Source organism: Panonychus citri, unplaced genomic scaffold (genome assembly GCF_014898815.1).
Source record: "Panonychus citri isolate SS breed McGregor unplaced genomic scaffold, ASM1489881v1 Contig00143, whole genome shotgun sequence".
In the NCBI taxonomy this organism is placed as follows: Eukaryota; Metazoa; Arthropoda; class Arachnida; order Trombidiformes; family Tetranychidae; genus Panonychus; species Panonychus citri.
The window spans coordinates 1,021,495-1,037,438 of NW_026515548.1; the positions used below are offsets into that span (position 1 = coordinate 1,021,495).

Sequence of the window (15,944 nt, forward strand, 5' to 3'; positions counted from 1 at the left end):
CTAGAATCAACTGTTACCTCTCCTGCCATCTACTTGATAAATGTTTGGTTAATTATTGTTTCCAATTTCTGTATCATTTGTTTACTTTCATAATTCACTCCCGACTCCTCTTATCATCATCATCATCATCATCATCATCATTATCATCTCCATGTTAACTATCTTTAGATTATCATGAAAATACTCAACTGTCACTTGGAATGTAACCAGAATTCAACTTGTTTCGTTTCTCTTTTCTTTCATTCGGCCTCCATTCTAATTGTTGACATTTTCTAAATTGTTTCTTGTTATTACATCAGGGTAACAACAATTTAACATGATTACTTAATTGTCATTAGTGGCTACCGAAGCAACAATCAACACACAACAATTTAAATGGTGATAATTTACAAGATTAGTTCCAGTCAATAAGTTATATTAAATATCATTTAATCATTTGGCAGTTAATACATTGGCTTTTGTTTGTTCGTTGACAATTAATCAAATTAATCTTTAATTTTTTTAGTCTTCTCGTCATGTTAATCCAATCTCGTAATTTAATAGACAATTATCAATTCTAGTTACAATAATCTGGGATTGATTGGTTAAGCTAAATGAAAATTACATGTAATTTAATCAACGTTTAAATTGTTCAATATCTTATGCTAACTAAATCAAGCTAAATGTTGTAATTATCAGGATAATTGTTGGTATTAAGATGGTGATTAAACTAATCTGGAAATCTACTGATCCATTACAGAAATCGGATCGACATGAACAAATTTGATGAGTGATTCCCATTGAGCCCGTTTTCTGATAGCACCCGGGGGTCTCCGAGGCCGCTTTGTACCAACCACAGGAACGATGAACCCGCTCTTGTCCATCAACTGAAAATTAAACGAGAAACAATTAAAAATAAACTTCAAGTTAATTGTTGCGAAAACAGCATCAAATTATTGACCTTTTTTGATTGATTATGATTGATTTTGACACTGAAATGTGATAACTTTGTATTCATTTCATAATCAAAACATTCATCATAATTTTGATGATCTTTTTTAAATATTTAAAAGTTTGTTTACTATCAAATTGTGTAATTGTTTACAAACAATTTAACACCAATGTGTTAATTGCTATGAAGCTGCTGTTTATTACTGTAAATATTGATACGAGTAAGTGTTGAGTGATTTACACTTATCCAATTATAGTAAATGCGTACTGGTTTTTTACACAATCAACTTGATTGTTGATTTGATTGTGTTTCTTTTTTTACTCTCATCTTAATTGTTATCATCATATCTTAATATAATACAACTGATTTAAGTACTCCAATGATCAAAGTGCAGTTTTAATCACTTTCCAGGTCTATCAATATGTATACTAGACTTAAATTAACTTTCTCATAATGATTACATTGAAATCTAACTACTTGGATATAAATAGTTTCTTAATCCAGTTTACTCAGAGAGATTAATCTGAATCCATATTAATCCGTGTTAATAAACTACTGTAATTGTATTTGTTTGTCTTCGGTGACCTTTAACTAGCCACTTATATGTCAATGTGTGAACTGTTTATGTCAATATTTAATCACTTGAAACAATATTGATTATCGAGTTGATCATTTTTACCAATGATCAACTTATTGGTTAGTTAATTTGATTATTAAGCTCAGAATTGGTTTTTAACAATTCCAATGATCATTATCAATCAGCTAGATGATTTATGTGAAACTGTTTATCTTAATTGTTGGTACTAATTGTTACAATCAAGGTAATCAAGATAACTGATCAAGATAATTATCTAAAATCAGTTGTCATTTAACTGTAACCATTAAATGACTGACTGAATTAGCATGAGGATTGAAAACTTTTCAATTTCATTGGGTCGCAAATGAATCAGTTAATTGTTTTTGATTGTTAATCTCTAAAATGAAAGATAATTAACTAAATTGTACTGATGAAAATGAAGAAAAAAAGCTAATCAAATTTGATAATCAATTGTGATCTGAATTTTATATTCCAATCAATTGAGTAATGATTGATTATGAAATTTACCTGGACAAATGATGAATAATCATCATGATGATAATTTAATTAAAAAAAAATTTGAAGGACACTAACAAGGTAATGATAATAATATACCATTCACGTAATTTTGATTACAATTAACATGATTAAAACAATTAAGTTAATCACATACTCCTATTAAAACCGTTAGGTTAACACTTATTATTTTAATTGTTGTTGAATTGCTAAAAAAAGCTCAAGGTAAAAAAGGCAATCAAACATTTGATGATCATCATTCTGAGCATAATCATAATTAACCAACATTTGATTATAATTAAGCAACAATTAACTATGATAATTATGATTTAATCACAGACCTTTTTGAACAGTTTTCCGACAGATTGAAGCATAACCTAAACCAGGAACTCGGTCAACACCAATTGAGGTTGAATCGTTTTTATCAACAATCGTTTTAATTGTCGCATCACAATCAGCAGTATATTTAATTGCTAGAGGTCCAAAATCGGGTGGATTGAAGGGATTGGTGCAATATGGATCAACAATTGAATTACAAGTATAACATCGTAGACTGTAAACTGTGAACAATTGAAAAAAAAAGTCCAACAGAGAGAAAGTTTAATCAATGGAATTGAATTTATGGTAACAATTAATAAATTGACATGGAAAGTCACATATGATAAACCAACTAGAACCAAAATTGATTCTCAGTCTATGAGAAAAGTTAATCATATAGAGGATTAAATTTAATTGTTGTTCACTTGATGATGATGATAACTTGATAGCCCACCAAATAATCAAATTGCTATTTAATTTTATCAATAATATTCAAGCATTCATATGGCTTGTGAACAATTTAAATCATTAGCTAATTGTTTACTTACCTACATCGTAATTAAAGTTTAATTGTTTTTTTTTCACTCTTCAAATGGATTAACAATCAAGGAACAATTAAATATGAAAATAGTGATTAAATTTACTGCAATAATTAATGATATTCAATTACAAGTTAATTGTTTTTTCTTGTGTTTTACATTTTCTATGATTTTTTTTACTTTTTATTTTTATGAATTTCGGAAAAAATCAATTTCAGTTAATCATGATTACCATGTACTTAGAGTTTAATATGAGAGATGATTAATATTAATCCGATAGGAAGATAAGATAAGACAAAGGATGACAAATGATGATACGAACAAGAAATTGAAGAGATCTCATGAAAATCAATGGAAATTTGTTATTCAATCAACAGTAATTTTCATGGCTTCAGAATTCAAGTTCTGAGTTGATAATTTTTTGCTTCTTATTTTGAAATTTTTGTTCATCATCATGATGAAAAAGATAATTGTCAAGATCCTTGAAGAAAACAAGTTATCATGAAATTAACATGATAAGAAGGAAGAAAACATTGAATAGGAAATTATTTCGTTGAGAGGAAAAGTTGATAATTCATTTCCTTTGCTAATTGTTGATTAAACTTCTCAACAATTAGTGAAACGTTTCAATCACTAACAAAGTTGGTGACTGAATATGATTTTGAATAAACAATCAATTGATTTAATAAGAGAAAAGTTTAATTTTAAGATTAACCTTTCAACAGAATCAAATATAATCCAGTAATTATTGTAACGATTAACTTGATTAGTGATTAATAATAAACACTCCTAGAAGGTGATAACTATTAATATAACCGGTTAACAGAATTGCAAATGAATGATTCATTGATGGAATTAGCAATCTTAATTGTTTACCAGCAATAGAATAGGAAAATTTCAATCAAATTAAATCATAATCAGTGAGAGGAAAACAAATTTAATTGACTCATAAAATTTACAATTAAGAAAGAGGGAAAAAGTTTTTGTTTTGTTTGATTCGTGATTTAAACCATGTTGTTTAATGATAATGACGACATTTAATGTAAATCAGTTATTATAATCAAGATATTGTAGCTCAGGTAATTTGTTGCTAATTAAAAGATCGTAGTGGATTAATAGCCTCAGGCGATTTGGTAAATTAATCCAAATTAGATAAGTAGTTAAAGTAATTTAATATCAAATTATCGTTTCTGTTTTAATCCATTTTGCTATTCGATTGGTGTATTAGATAATTAGATGAAGAAAAAATAAACGGCAACTAAATTAAAGTTAATTGTTGAAAGGTTATCATGATAAGTATCATAATTTAGATCTAGAACCTTAATTAATTGATGGTTGATTGTATTGGTACCTAAAAAAAATACTCTAATTAGATCAAGAGAGTTGATTGTTACGTGTGATTGAATTAGTGATCAAATGATTTTGAATGATTTTCTCTTATTATTAGAAATTGATTAATATTAATTATGATTATATTCATCATTTGGTGTACTGTGATTGATTACATAATAATTTATTGTGTTATACAGATAATTAATTTGATTAGATCCATTAGTTAGTGTTGATTGGATGGAGTGTGAATCCCTTTGGACTAAATTAATCCTCTCGGATTAACCGAGAGGGATTAACAAATCTCTGAATCGATTTGTGAAAATTAATATTATTGTTTTTTTCTTGCAAAAAAATCAAAGAAAATTAAAAAATCTGATTGATGAAAATTACGTGATCCAATTAATTGTCAATCAATATTAACCAATTCAAATTGTAATACAAAGAAAAACCAATCACAATCTCTAATCTCATCATTAACTGATCCCAATCTAATTGAAGACATTACAATTACGAATAAAAGAAATTAGAAAATATTAATTGCAATTAAGGAGAAAAAGAAAAGAACCCGTATTTTCATGCTAATTTTACTCTATTTGATTGATTGATTGTATTACAATTGAATTGGCAAATTTACAAATGATTACAAAACGTGAAACGGAAAGCACATAGAAAGAAATTAAAGTTAATCACAATTAAAATGAGAGTAATTAAGAGGAAGATCATGATAATTGATATCATAGAAAAAGAAACAATTGAAAGTGAAGAGGGAGAAAAAAAAAGTTCCAATGAAAGAATCAGGAAAAGTTACCAGACACATGGGAGATAATGAGAAATGATGAATGAACGGGATAAAGTTGAGTAAATTGTTTTACTCTTAATTGTAATTGAAAATACAGAATCAATTGATTGTGGTAAATTAAACCATATCAAATCAATGTGTTTAGCTACTCATTTTTGGTTATTTCAATTAGCTTCATATACTAGAGGCTTTGAACAGGTAGAGGAAAAGAAGGCAGAGAGAGAGAGAAAGTGATGATGAAAGAAACAGGTAAAACAGCGTGATGATGATAATGATGATGAGGATGATGATTGGGAGAGAGAGAGACAAAAAAATAGTGTGTAAAAAATGATCGACTAGCCCATGAAGATAATCATCAAAATGGGTGTTTGTTGAGTGTGTATTTGATTACACTGATTAGTGGTGGAAATGGTGACTAATTTAGCTAATAGGAAGTGGGTACAAACATTTAACAAGAATCAATTCTGATTTCAATTGAAACTGCATATAAGGAAAATTACAAGGACATTTCATGTTGATTAATTGTGATAAAGGGAAGTGGTGATGATATTAAATGGTAAATATACTAAGCATACACAGAATTAGAAAGTGAGATTCACTGGTGATACAATTTGGGTTGATTAAACAGAGAGAAAGATTCAGTAAATTAAAGGAAAACGGAAAAAATAAACTAATATTTATAAACATCAATGATAATCATGTTTGTTGGTCTTTCATCATCATCATCTTCTTCCGGAATTCAGATTGAATCAACTGGAACAAGATGAATAATGTAAAGAGATGGAAACTCTGTAATATGAGAGGAAGTTACAATTGGGCTGAAGAAAATCTGAAAGTTGATAATCTGTTGAAATTAACAAATTTGATTGGAAAACAAATTCAAGTGAATCAAATTTTCCATTTTCCCGCTTTTGAGAAAACAACAAATTCTGACAAAAACAGGATTCATGAGAAAGAGATAGAAAGAGAAACGAGAGAGAGAGAGAGGGAAATGAGAATTGACTGAAAAGGGTGTGACAAGTGAAAGGTAATGGGATTAGATTTCATCTCCATCATCATCTGGATAAATAATATTGATAATTGGCTGAATTATACGTTGAACACATTTGAGGTTTTGTTTTATCTGATTAATCAATCTCTTTGTTTGTTAATCATGAGAATTGTAATTTGATTAGATGAACATTTTTGCTAAATCAGAGCTCATGGAGATGATGCTAATCATCCTCATCTTCATCATCATTTTCCAAATGAAGACCAATCAATCAATCAATCAATCGATCATTTGGTTAACGTGCAAATATTAAAATCTTTAGGTGATAATCTCAAAAAAAAGGCACAAATAATAATATTATCAGTGCGAAGGGTTTAAGGTTTGTCGATTAATATTTCGGGAATGATAATCTCCAGGATTAGGATTAGTTGTGGATAAAGGGGATTAGATGATTGGAATGAGTTTATGATGAAACAGCAAAAATATTTAGCAAATATATTGAATATGTATCATTTAGATTTAGAATTAAAAAGTTATTTAAACAATTAGTGAATTGTTTAGATTTATTTTGTGACCCTTCGGTAGTGTTTGAGTTTTTCTTGGTTACGAATTGGCCTGAGGGTGAGTTTACATTTCTCTTTTTTCATCTTTTCTAATTGTCACCAAATTAACTGTTAAACAGTAAGATAATTCTTTGGTCCCTTAATTGTTTGACTGTTGATTAGATCTTATTGTTGTTATTGTCTCTTTTCTGAGATTTACTTCATTCTGATTCTCATCATGAAATCACTCAATTTGTTTTCCATGTGATCAGAATTAGAAAACTTGAAAAAAGAGAACAGGGAAAAGATGGAAAGTCGAACGAAAAAAAGTTGGTAAATATTCATAACAATCAAAGGGATGATCGCATCTTAAGATTGTGATGAATATTTGGAAGGCGTAATTGAGTCACGCCGAGTAATTATCATGATTATTACTTGACAATTATCTTTGGAAATATGTGTTTGTGAAGAGTTGGAATGCAAAGGAATGAGATGGAGGAAATTCAGCAAAATGAGACGATGAACATTATTCAGCAGCATGGGAGGAATCATGGTGTGGGTTGGAAATCGTTTGGTGATATGTGTACGTGTGAGTGTTTCGCAGCTCTAAGAGAAAGCTGAAGTGAGAATTAAAATGGCGACTATTAAAAATGATGTTTGGACCATTGAATTAGTTAATTGTGATGAAGCATTACAAGAATCAGTTGCACAATGACAGGAGACAACTGAAAGTCCTCCGGAACCAACTCGATTGGTACATTTTCCAGCGACAGCATTTGGATCCTCTAAATAGCCACAAGTACGAATAACTCTGACCTCTTTGTCAACTAATTAAGTTAAATGGCGTTAATTAGTATCAGCGAGTTAGTTATCAATAGAAATGGCAAAGAAAGAAACAGAAAGAGATTAAAGAAAAGTTAATTGTTAGTTGAATAGTTACAATGATGAAACTTTTCTCGGTGACTTTCGTCGAGTGTTCAATTTAATTGATCAATTAATCGTTCGAAAAGTTGATCAAATTAAACGATCAATTGACTGATTAATTGAGGAAAATCAACGAAAATCACCGAAAGAGGCGAAAAACTCATAATCACACTCAATGAGAATTAGAGAGAAAAGTTGAAATGTTAATCAATTATTCAATTTACATGATTTAGTTTAGTGAATTAACAATGATTATCATTAAATTTGATTGGAAAGAGTCACCTTCACTTTCTCATGATAATCATTTAGATTTGGGTTAATACACACAACTCAATACACCAAACTATCAGGATGAACAATACAATTTGTTACCTTTAAAATATTATTGATTATCATCATGAAGATAATCATATATTTAAAACTAATACAAGCAAAGCAGAAAACAGGTTCGAGCTTATCAAAGCTTAACTATTTTTTGTATTGTTAACAGTTTAGGCCTCATGATGATGATGATGATTCAGTTGTTCCAAATTCATTTTCAGGAATTATCTTTGTTTTCTCAATGAAAATAATAAAAAAATACTCAGCACTTTATACCATAAGTGATGAAATTATGAAAAGATCAACAGATCAAATTGAATCAACATCAATTTCTCCCTTTCTCTCTATGAGTGTAATTAAGTTTCATCATTGATTATTGATTATGTGCGATATTAAATTACTTTTTTCTATTATTTTCCGGCACAATTGAGTTGTCCTATTGCCATACATTTTCTTGAGCATCTCGTATTTAGGATTAGCTGAGCAGTTCATTTTTGCAAAAGGTTCCGGATAAAATGGATCACTACAAGCAGCATTTATGTTAGACTTGCAATCCCAACACTCCAATGAAAAGACTGAAAATGAAGAAATGTTTATCAACCAGAGAGAGAGAGAAAAAAATTGGATAAAATTGTAAATATTCTCGAAAAGAAAAAAGAAATTGCTTGATGATTATCGAAAAAAGGAAAAAATTTCATCAATAATTAAGTTCTAATGGAGGAGAGAAGTAAAAATTGTCTCTTCAAATTTCATTCACTTTCTCCTCTCTACCCAACCCAAAGATTATTTTATCAATGAAAATGTTTCTTCAAAACAAAAGAAAATAGTTTTCTATTTGTACTATTCATACAGTCGAGTATAAGAGGACATTGAGGCCGCTTTCAATTCGAGGTGTGGGGATAACCCATTGATCGGTTGATAAGAGACAAATTGTGAGAAAACAAGAGGGTGGAGATACTTTTATTGTCTTTCGCATGGAAAATGTATCAATAGAAATGAATGAATGAAAAAAGAAAAGGTAAACTTATCACTTACCAGTTGAGAGTTCGATCAATAAGACAATTACTTTCAGGGTATTCATTTATAGTTGGTTAAGAGTCTCTTAAGGTAATAACAGTTATGTAACAATTATACAGTTGAGCACAAGGAATCAAATATAAGATGAGAAGAGAAAAGTAATCAACAAATTTACCCGGAGTTAATGCTGAAAAACATGAGCTCTTCTACTCGTATATAGTAAATGTAAAGGTAATTTCACAATTTCTTTTCTTTCTTTTATCATTCCCTCCCACTTTGGCTTTCTCATCATCTTTCTCTTTCTCTTCTCTCTCTTCTCTTGCTTGTCTTTTTTTCTCTCTTTCTTGGCTTAGAGAATCGGCTTCAATCGGCTTGTTCTCTATTATAACCTCCATTCAGCTCGATCACGAATCTCACTAACTTTGGGTTTTTGATTTTTTTACTTTTTTCCTTTTATGGTTTTGTTTGCTCTTTACAGGAATTGAAATTATTCAATAATTTAGACAGATGAACAATTTGTTTTTTAGTTAAACTCAGAATGGATGCTTACAAAGTGCTCACTCTCTCTCTCTCTCTTCCTCTGTCTGAGCGGTTGTTATGTGATATGACCGCTCAATGGTGGTGCCACTAGAAGGCGTTCAGTCATATTATGACGGCCGTAATAGGTCACTTATTTCATGATAAATAAAATAAATGAATAATAAATCAAGTTTGATCCAAAAAAAGAAGATCATAAGTTGAAAAAAAAGTAGAATTAGAATAGTTAATAATATGAAACTATTAACTGGGTGGAGGTGGTGGTGGTGGAGGTGGAGGCGGTGCTACATAGAGACCAGCGGGTATTGTAGGGACACTTGGAGGAGGAGGTGGAGGTGGAGGTGCATTTAATCCGATCGATGAGACTCCAGCCATGTTCATATAGCCCATCCAAGATGTTGAGTTTGTTGGGGTTGTTGGTGTTCTTTGTCCATCAGGAGGTGGAGGTGGAGGAGGTGGAGATGGAACTACAGTCATGTTGGCATTTTGCGACCATCCTAAGGACATTAAACAAGGAAAAGAAAGAAAATACAATTAAGATACAATCAAGATGGAAAATGGTGGATAATTAACTAACCTTGTTGTAACCAAGGATTCGAATTGGCTGTTTGGGCTTGGGAGTACATGTAAGAATATGAATCAACAGCGGGCATTTGAGGATAAGCGGTAGAAGGGGAAACACCAGCAGAAGAACCGTAGCCATAAGCCGTTTGATTTTGAGTTGATTGCCAATAAGGCGGTTGTACCACTGATTGATTATCATTTCTAGACCAGGAGCCATTTTGTTGAACGTTTGAATGATGTGGATTACCAGGATGGTGAGATTGTGATTGAGATGGGCCATGTGAGTCTCTTGGCCCGGTGCCAGCGGTGATCGCTCTTGGAGGACCTCCAGGTCCACTAAAATTTGGACCTGATCCACCTAAACTACTATTACCACCGACACCACCCGAGGAATGATTCATTTTTGGTGGACGTGGACCTTCTCCTAATTCGGCCATAAGAGACAAATATTCCTCATCTATTTTAGAAGAATTTGCATTTTGTGGAAGTTTCTTTTCTTTACAATCTTTTGAAATGTGTCCTTTGGCACCACAATTGCTACAAATCACATTATTGGTAACATTTGGTTTGTCTGGACATTGCCAACTACGATGAGCCGATGAGCCACAATTAAAACATTTTGGTCCATCAGTTTCTCTTAAGGTTCCATTTAATAAAGCGAGTTCACGAAGCTGATTCTTTCGTAAATCGTTCTGGTTTTCTGGGACTTCAATTCCTTGGCGAATTACATCTTTTATCTAAGTAAAAAGTGGAACCATTACAAGAAAATTAGTTGATTAAACTTTGGAAAATCATGAGTATATGATTACCTTTTGGACAGCTTTTAGAACCGATTCATGAGTGCTCGCAGTTACAAAAGCATGAAGCGGTTCATCTTCACCCGGCATGGGTTGACCATCTTTCCGACCAATTTTCCCCTCTTTTACAGATCCTTTGCCACGAATAATTATTTTAGCGCCAGACTGTAAGGAAAAAGAACAAAATTTAATCATAAAGGATAAAGTTTCGAGTTATTCTGGTAAAGATGAGTTACTTACATCTTTTTCCATTCCTTTCAAAGTATTTCCTCTGGGACCGATTAAAAGTCCTACAAAATTAATTTCTGGATATTCTTCTTGTGGAATTAAAACTTTTTCGCTAATTTTTTGTTGTGGTGGTCTATGGATATAAGAAAAGATAAATGAGACAATTAGTACTAAACAAATTTCCAAGTTAATTCGCAAAAAGAAAAGTATGAAACATACTTGTAATCAGATGGTGGTTTGAATGAAGGGTTAATTAGGACCATCTCCTGAATTAGGTTATGTCTCTCATCTTCCAACTTTTTCCGTGTTCTAAATTCCCGAGTATTCAGACGTTTACCTTCATTGTTATAAATGGGCTCAGGTGATGGTGATCTGCAATCAAGTAAAAGCAATAGCAGTTAAATGTCAAAATAGTGAAAGCACGAGGTAAATGTTGTGAGCGAAGGTTTTTATGGAAATGTTGACAGGAGAACCAATGTTGCGAATTCACAAATCGAACAATATTATTACCTTTCTTCTGGATTCGTAGGAATTTCCAAATCTCCTGTTCTCAATCTTCGTGTCAAGTCTTCTATCTGTAATTGTACTGCAAAAGCAATGAGAAAAAAACCAACAAATTAATCACAGTTGAGAGAAACATGAACCCATCAAACAGGAAAAAAAGGAAACAGAGAGATGGAAGAAGAGAACACAATTTGTCTACATGAGAAATCTCAATGACACACATCATAAATTATCGAAACAAGACTTACAAAGGTATATTCTTTCCTGTTCACTAGATAAATTGACAGGTAAATTAGTAGGTAAGCCTGGAATAACAACCTTATCATCACCACCCCAGCGGCTTTTCTTTCTCCTTTTATTCGAACTTTCCATAGATAATACAAAGTAAACTGAGCGAGATTTGGATGCCGCAAGATGACCGCTAATTAGCCTCACACCAAATACTCTTAAAAACCCATTGGAATTAAAAATTAAACTCAATTAACTTAATTGTTTGCAACAGATTGATTAAGGTAAACAATTAAAGAAATGCTGTTGTTCAGACCAATCGAGCTTAGCAACACCTCGGTAACCAGTCGTTTAGATTGTGGTGACAGCGAAAAGCGCCAACTACAAATATCTCAAATTCTAATTACAATTCGACTAATTGAACAATTTGGAAATACAATTAATTTAATTAACTTCTAATTGTTATTTAGAGAAGCATAAGAGAGTATGTTTGGGATTTTATTGGAAAAGAAAAAGATTAACTATTGATTGGTATTCTTTTAATGTTTCATGTCATTTGTTTAATTTTGAAATTTTAATTGTTCGAAATTGGATTTATTGGAATTAATAAATCAACGATTAATTGGTTAATTGTTGTTTTAATCGAGTTCGAACTGATTTGGGTTTTTAATGGTTGTGGTTTTTTAGATATTTTTTTGAGTTTGTGTCGTTTTGTTGGTGGAAAATTTTAATTGTTTTATTTTTTTCTTCTTCTCTTAGCATTAGAAATTGAAACACTTTTAATTTAGTTGTTTATCCAAAGTAAAGTTTGAATTTTTGGAGTTAATTATAAATGGTTATTATAATTAGATTGAGGTGGTTCGTTGGATAGAACTTGCTATTCGATAAAGCTCTTCAAATTTATGGATTTGTCGTAAAAAGTATTCTCCATATCGACGAGCAACTTTTGTATCAGCGACAAGAATCATATCTTTGTCTATGTAAAAATCTACATCAGAACCTGATTCGAAATCTCCTTCTAGACCAGAATTTCCTTGATTTCGATTCCAAACAAGATTACGCATTTTATGCTTGAAACAGAGTAATTGTACTCTTAAAGTGTCCTCGTCAGTGTCTAGGAAAGCGGCCAATTTTGCCATAGGCATCGTGGTGTAAAGCTTAAGGTAACTTCTTATAATCAAAGTTTGAATTTGTTGAGAAATTTCATCCATGAATACACGAAGTTGCTGATTCCATGGGTCAATTCGAACTGGAGTCTCACCTGATATATCAGGTTCTACAATTGTAACAACAGGAGATAAGAATTTAGGACAAGCGAATCTAAATGCAGCCTCGAACTCTTTCAAATCAGCTCGTTGCATTTTACTCATCGAATCACCAAATTTCTCTTGTAATACTGACAGAATACTTTCATCAATTCTCTGTGGATGTAGAACGAGACAAATATTAAGCGATGCGTACATTTGATCGGTTTGTTTATCAATTAAATCCATTTGAAAAGTTCTGTTCCAAGAAAACAAGAAAAAAAAACAGATGATTAGTTATACTGATGGAAAAAAGGATTGATAATGTCGACTAGTTTTCACAACAGAATTTGGTTAGTTACCTAAATTGTTGATAAATTTGACCTCTTTGTAAAGTTCTTTGTAAATATGATAGAATATTACAAAAGGTTCGAATCGCATCGGCATATCTTCGCATCATCATGTAAGCGAATCCAACATAATAGAAAGTTGTTGTTTGACAAGCTAAAACTCGAGCAACAGAAAGATTTTGTAAAGGTTGTCGATGGAGATCAATATTTTCGACAACTTTAATTGCTTGATAATAATCTCCAAGCAATGAATGTAATCGAAGAAGTCCAATCAAAGAGAAATAACCAAGCATTTTATAAATAGTTTGACGACCAAATTCATCGGCAACCAAATCAGGATCTCGGCCAGCATTGTATTCCTTTAATTGTTCATTGATCTTTGATTTATCAACAAGACAATGTAACACGTTTAAAACCGAGTGCACATTCCAAATGGCAACATTAATCTTTAATTGTTCCACTTCATATTCAGAAAGTTTACCAGCATTTGCTTTCATACGATAAAGCGAGAAAGATTGAAACTGATAGATAAACTCATCGATAATATCCCATAACCATTGATTGGGTAACTCCAAGGGAACAGGTTCTTCATCATTCAACAATAGATTGAAAAGAGCACAATAATTGGCATATGATTCAAATCGTTGTTCAATTGTTGGCTGACATTTGGCATAAATGTGACGGAAATACAATTCCTTATAGAAGATGATGAAAGTTTTAAAATGTTCCCTTTCACCAACAACATGAACAACTTCACCTTCAGTTGGCCAGGGTCTCTCTTTATAATAAGTCTCAGTCAATTGAAGAAATGTATTCTCATAAAGATTATGAATCTCGAAAACATTTCTCTCAGTAATTGCTTTGTACAATCTCAAAAGAAATTCATGAACAACATCAGGAACATTGAATCCAGATCCGCCACCGGCCATTGAAGCTCCACCGCCTCCACCACCACCAGAGCCCATATAATTTTTCTCATACTCTAAATCTTGCCTTGGATCACCAGAATGTAATCCATAACCATAACCATAATCCTAAGATAGAAAAGAGAAAAACCATTAAACCTAATAGGAAAAAAGATCCACAAACCAAACCAATAACGTGGAAAAATATTCCAAAAGAATAGAATCAAAATGAATCAACCGATTTACTTACATTTCCATAATCATAATCATAACCATAATCACGGCTCATGTTGATTTACAAAACGTTCGTTTCCGCCGATAAACAATTAAAAAAATCAATTCAAAAATCACAATTAATTTGAGATTTAAAACAACAACAACAATTTAATTTCTACAATTAATGTTGATGAGACAAAACTTTTCCACCAGATGGAGTTTCGACCATTCATAATTAGGAGAAGGTCCCTGATTTCCGGTTCGGTCATACGAAGCGGAAACGGAATTCTTGACATACTCAATTAGAAACAACAACAGTAAATTTTGATGAATTTTGTGTGTTAATTGTAATTTAATTCAGTTAATTTGATTTATCAAAAGTAAATTAATATCTTATTCTATTCAAAATGGTAAGTGGTCTTATCTGTGTTCACTTTTTGTCTTTTTATTTGCCCAATTTACTCATCTTTTTGTGGTTTTCTTTTTCTTTCTGCTTCTCTGTCTCTCTCTCTTTGTCTCTTGGTTTTCTCTCGTGGTGATGTTATGTTAGACTTGTAAACGGAGAAACAATGGCCGATCTAAGCATGGACGAGGACATGTCAACCCAGTTAGATGTGACAATTGTGCTCGATGTGTTCCAAAGGATAAAGCTATTAAAAAATTCGTAGTTAGAAATATTGTCGAAGCTGCTGCTGTTAGAGATATAACTGATGCTTCAGTTTATGAGAGTAAGTGTCAATATTAAGCGTCAATATGCTCAATTTATTTTCCGTTATTCATGTTACATTCTCTCTCTCTTTTTTTTCCAGCTTATCCATTACCTAAATTGTATGCAAAGATTTACTACTGCGTTTCTTGTGCGATTCACTCTAAAATTGTTCGAAATCGATCCAAAGAAGACAGAAAAATAAGAACCCCACCACCTCGATTCACTGGAGCCAAGCCACAAGTGCGAGAAGGTGGCGGAGCACCAAGAGCCGCCAAGTAAATTTTGCTAATTATCACAATCGTTTTGAGACGAATGTAACTTCAATCATATAGCGATTAAATTTGAATTGTTATTTCAATTTGAAAAATACTCTTAAAGTGTCTAGGAAAGCGGCCAATTTTGCCATAGGCATCGTGGTGTAAAGCTTAAGGTAACTTCTTATAATCAAAGTTTGAATTTGTTGAGAAATTTCATCCATGAATACACGAAGTTGCTGATTCCATGGGTCAATTCGAACTGGAGTCTCACCTGATATATCAGGTTCTACAATTGTAACAACAGGAGATAAGAATTTAGGACAAGCGAATCTAAATGCAGCCTCGAACTCTTTCAAATCAGCTCGTTGCATTTTACTCATCGAATCACCAAATTTCTCTTGTAATACTGACAGAATACTTTCATCAATTCGCTGTGGATGTAGAACAAGACAAATATTGAGCGATTGATATTGTCGATAAATTTTCACAACAGAATTTAATAGTTACCTAAATTATTGATAAATTTGACCTCTTTTAAATACGATAAAATATTACAAAAGGTTCGAATAGTTTTCATCCCCCCAGATGAAGAGTGGGA

At 31.7% G+C, this 15,944-nt stretch overlaps 5 protein-coding genes across 5 annotated transcripts; 1 reads left to right on the forward strand and 4 right to left on the reverse strand.

Annotated features, from left to right (window-relative positions):
* Positions 1-404: 404 nt before the first annotated feature.
* Positions 405-9,223, reverse strand: LOC128396067 (uncharacterized). Its single transcript, XM_053356586.1, has 3 exons — positions 8,826-9,223; positions 2,366-2,584; positions 405-866 (listed from the first exon to the last, which is right to left on the reverse strand). Exons 1-3 carry the CDS (start codon positions 8,869-8,871, stop codon positions 649-651), a joined length of 483 nt encoding a protein of 160 aa, XP_053212561.1. The 5' UTR covers positions 8,872-9,223; the 3' UTR covers positions 405-648.
* Positions 9,224-9,364: 141 nt separating this feature from the next.
* Positions 9,365-11,987, reverse strand: LOC128396066 (splicing factor 1-like). Its single transcript, XM_053356584.1, has 7 exons — positions 11,686-11,987; positions 11,444-11,519; positions 11,153-11,305; positions 10,946-11,066; positions 10,718-10,870; positions 9,922-10,645; positions 9,365-9,841 (listed from the first exon to the last, which is right to left on the reverse strand). The coding sequence occupies exons 1-7, from the start codon at positions 11,807-11,809 to the stop codon at positions 9,588-9,590; spliced, it is 1,605 nt and encodes a 534-aa protein (XP_053212559.1). The 5' UTR covers positions 11,810-11,987; the 3' UTR covers positions 9,365-9,587.
* Positions 11,988-12,399: 412 nt separating this feature from the next.
* LOC128396076 (eukaryotic translation initiation factor 3 subunit L-like) lies at positions 12,400-14,594 on the reverse strand. Its single transcript, XM_053356598.1, has 3 exons — positions 14,415-14,594; positions 13,272-14,293; positions 12,400-13,168 (listed from the first exon to the last, which is right to left on the reverse strand). Exons 1-3 carry the CDS (start codon positions 14,451-14,453, stop codon positions 12,511-12,513), a joined length of 1,719 nt encoding a protein of 572 aa, XP_053212573.1. The 5' UTR covers positions 14,454-14,594; the 3' UTR covers positions 12,400-12,510.
* Positions 14,595-14,643: 49 nt separating this feature from the next.
* Positions 14,644-15,458, forward strand: LOC128396078 (40S ribosomal protein S26-like). The gene is made up of 3 exons (XM_053356600.1): positions 14,644-14,790; positions 14,931-15,108; positions 15,190-15,458. Exons 1-3 carry the CDS (start codon positions 14,788-14,790, stop codon positions 15,366-15,368), a joined length of 360 nt encoding a protein of 119 aa, XP_053212575.1. The 5' UTR covers positions 14,644-14,787; the 3' UTR covers positions 15,369-15,458.
* Positions 15,227-15,828, reverse strand: LOC128396257 (eukaryotic translation initiation factor 3 subunit L-like; the record flags this gene model as incomplete). Its single annotated transcript, XM_053356813.1, has 1 exon — positions 15,227-15,828. A coding segment is annotated over one exon (390 nt), but the record flags the coding sequence as incomplete, so codon positions are not given.
* Between the last annotated feature and the right edge of the window lie 116 nt (positions 15,829-15,944).

Bases quoted from the DNA above. Each gene is read 5' to 3' on its own strand.
- LOC128396067 (XM_053356586.1), bottom strand. From the start codon at position 8,871: ATGAATACCCTGAAAGTAATTGTCTTATTGATCGAACTCTCAACTG. The intron at 2,585-8,825 runs GTAAGTGATAAG...AATTGTTCACAG, and splicing joins ATTGATCGAACTCTCAACTG to TTTACAGTCTACGATGTTAT. The intron at 867-2,365 runs GTCTGTGATTAA...TTTAATTTTCAG, and splicing joins TCGGAAAACTGTTCAAAAAG to TTGATGGACAAGAGCGGGTT.
- LOC128396066 (XM_053356584.1), bottom strand. From the start codon at position 11,809: ATGGAAAGTTCGAATAAAAGGAGAAAGAAAAGCCGCTGGGGTGGTGAT. The intron at 11,306-11,443 runs GTAATAATATTG...ACTTGATTGCAG, and splicing joins CCTACGAATCCAGAAGAAAG to ATCACCATCACCTGAGCCCA. The intron at 10,871-10,945 runs GTAAGTAACTCA...TTTTCCTTACAG, and splicing joins TGAAAGGAATGGAAAAAGAT to TCTGGCGCTAAAATAATTAT.
- LOC128396076 (XM_053356598.1), bottom strand. From the start codon at position 14,453: ATGAGCCGTGATTATGGTTATGATTATGATTATGGAAAT. The intron at 14,294-14,414 runs GTAAGTAAATCG...TTTCTATCTTAG, and splicing joins ATGATTATGATTATGGAAAT to GATTATGGTTATGGTTATGG. The intron at 13,169-13,271 runs GTAACTAACCAA...TTCTTGGAACAG, and splicing joins CAAATTTATCAACAATTTAG to AACTTTTCAAATGGATTTAA.
- LOC128396078 (XM_053356600.1), top strand. The intron at 15,109-15,189 runs GTAAGTGTCAAT...TTTTTTTTCCAG, and splicing joins TGATGCTTCAGTTTATGAGA to CTTATCCATTACCTAAATTG.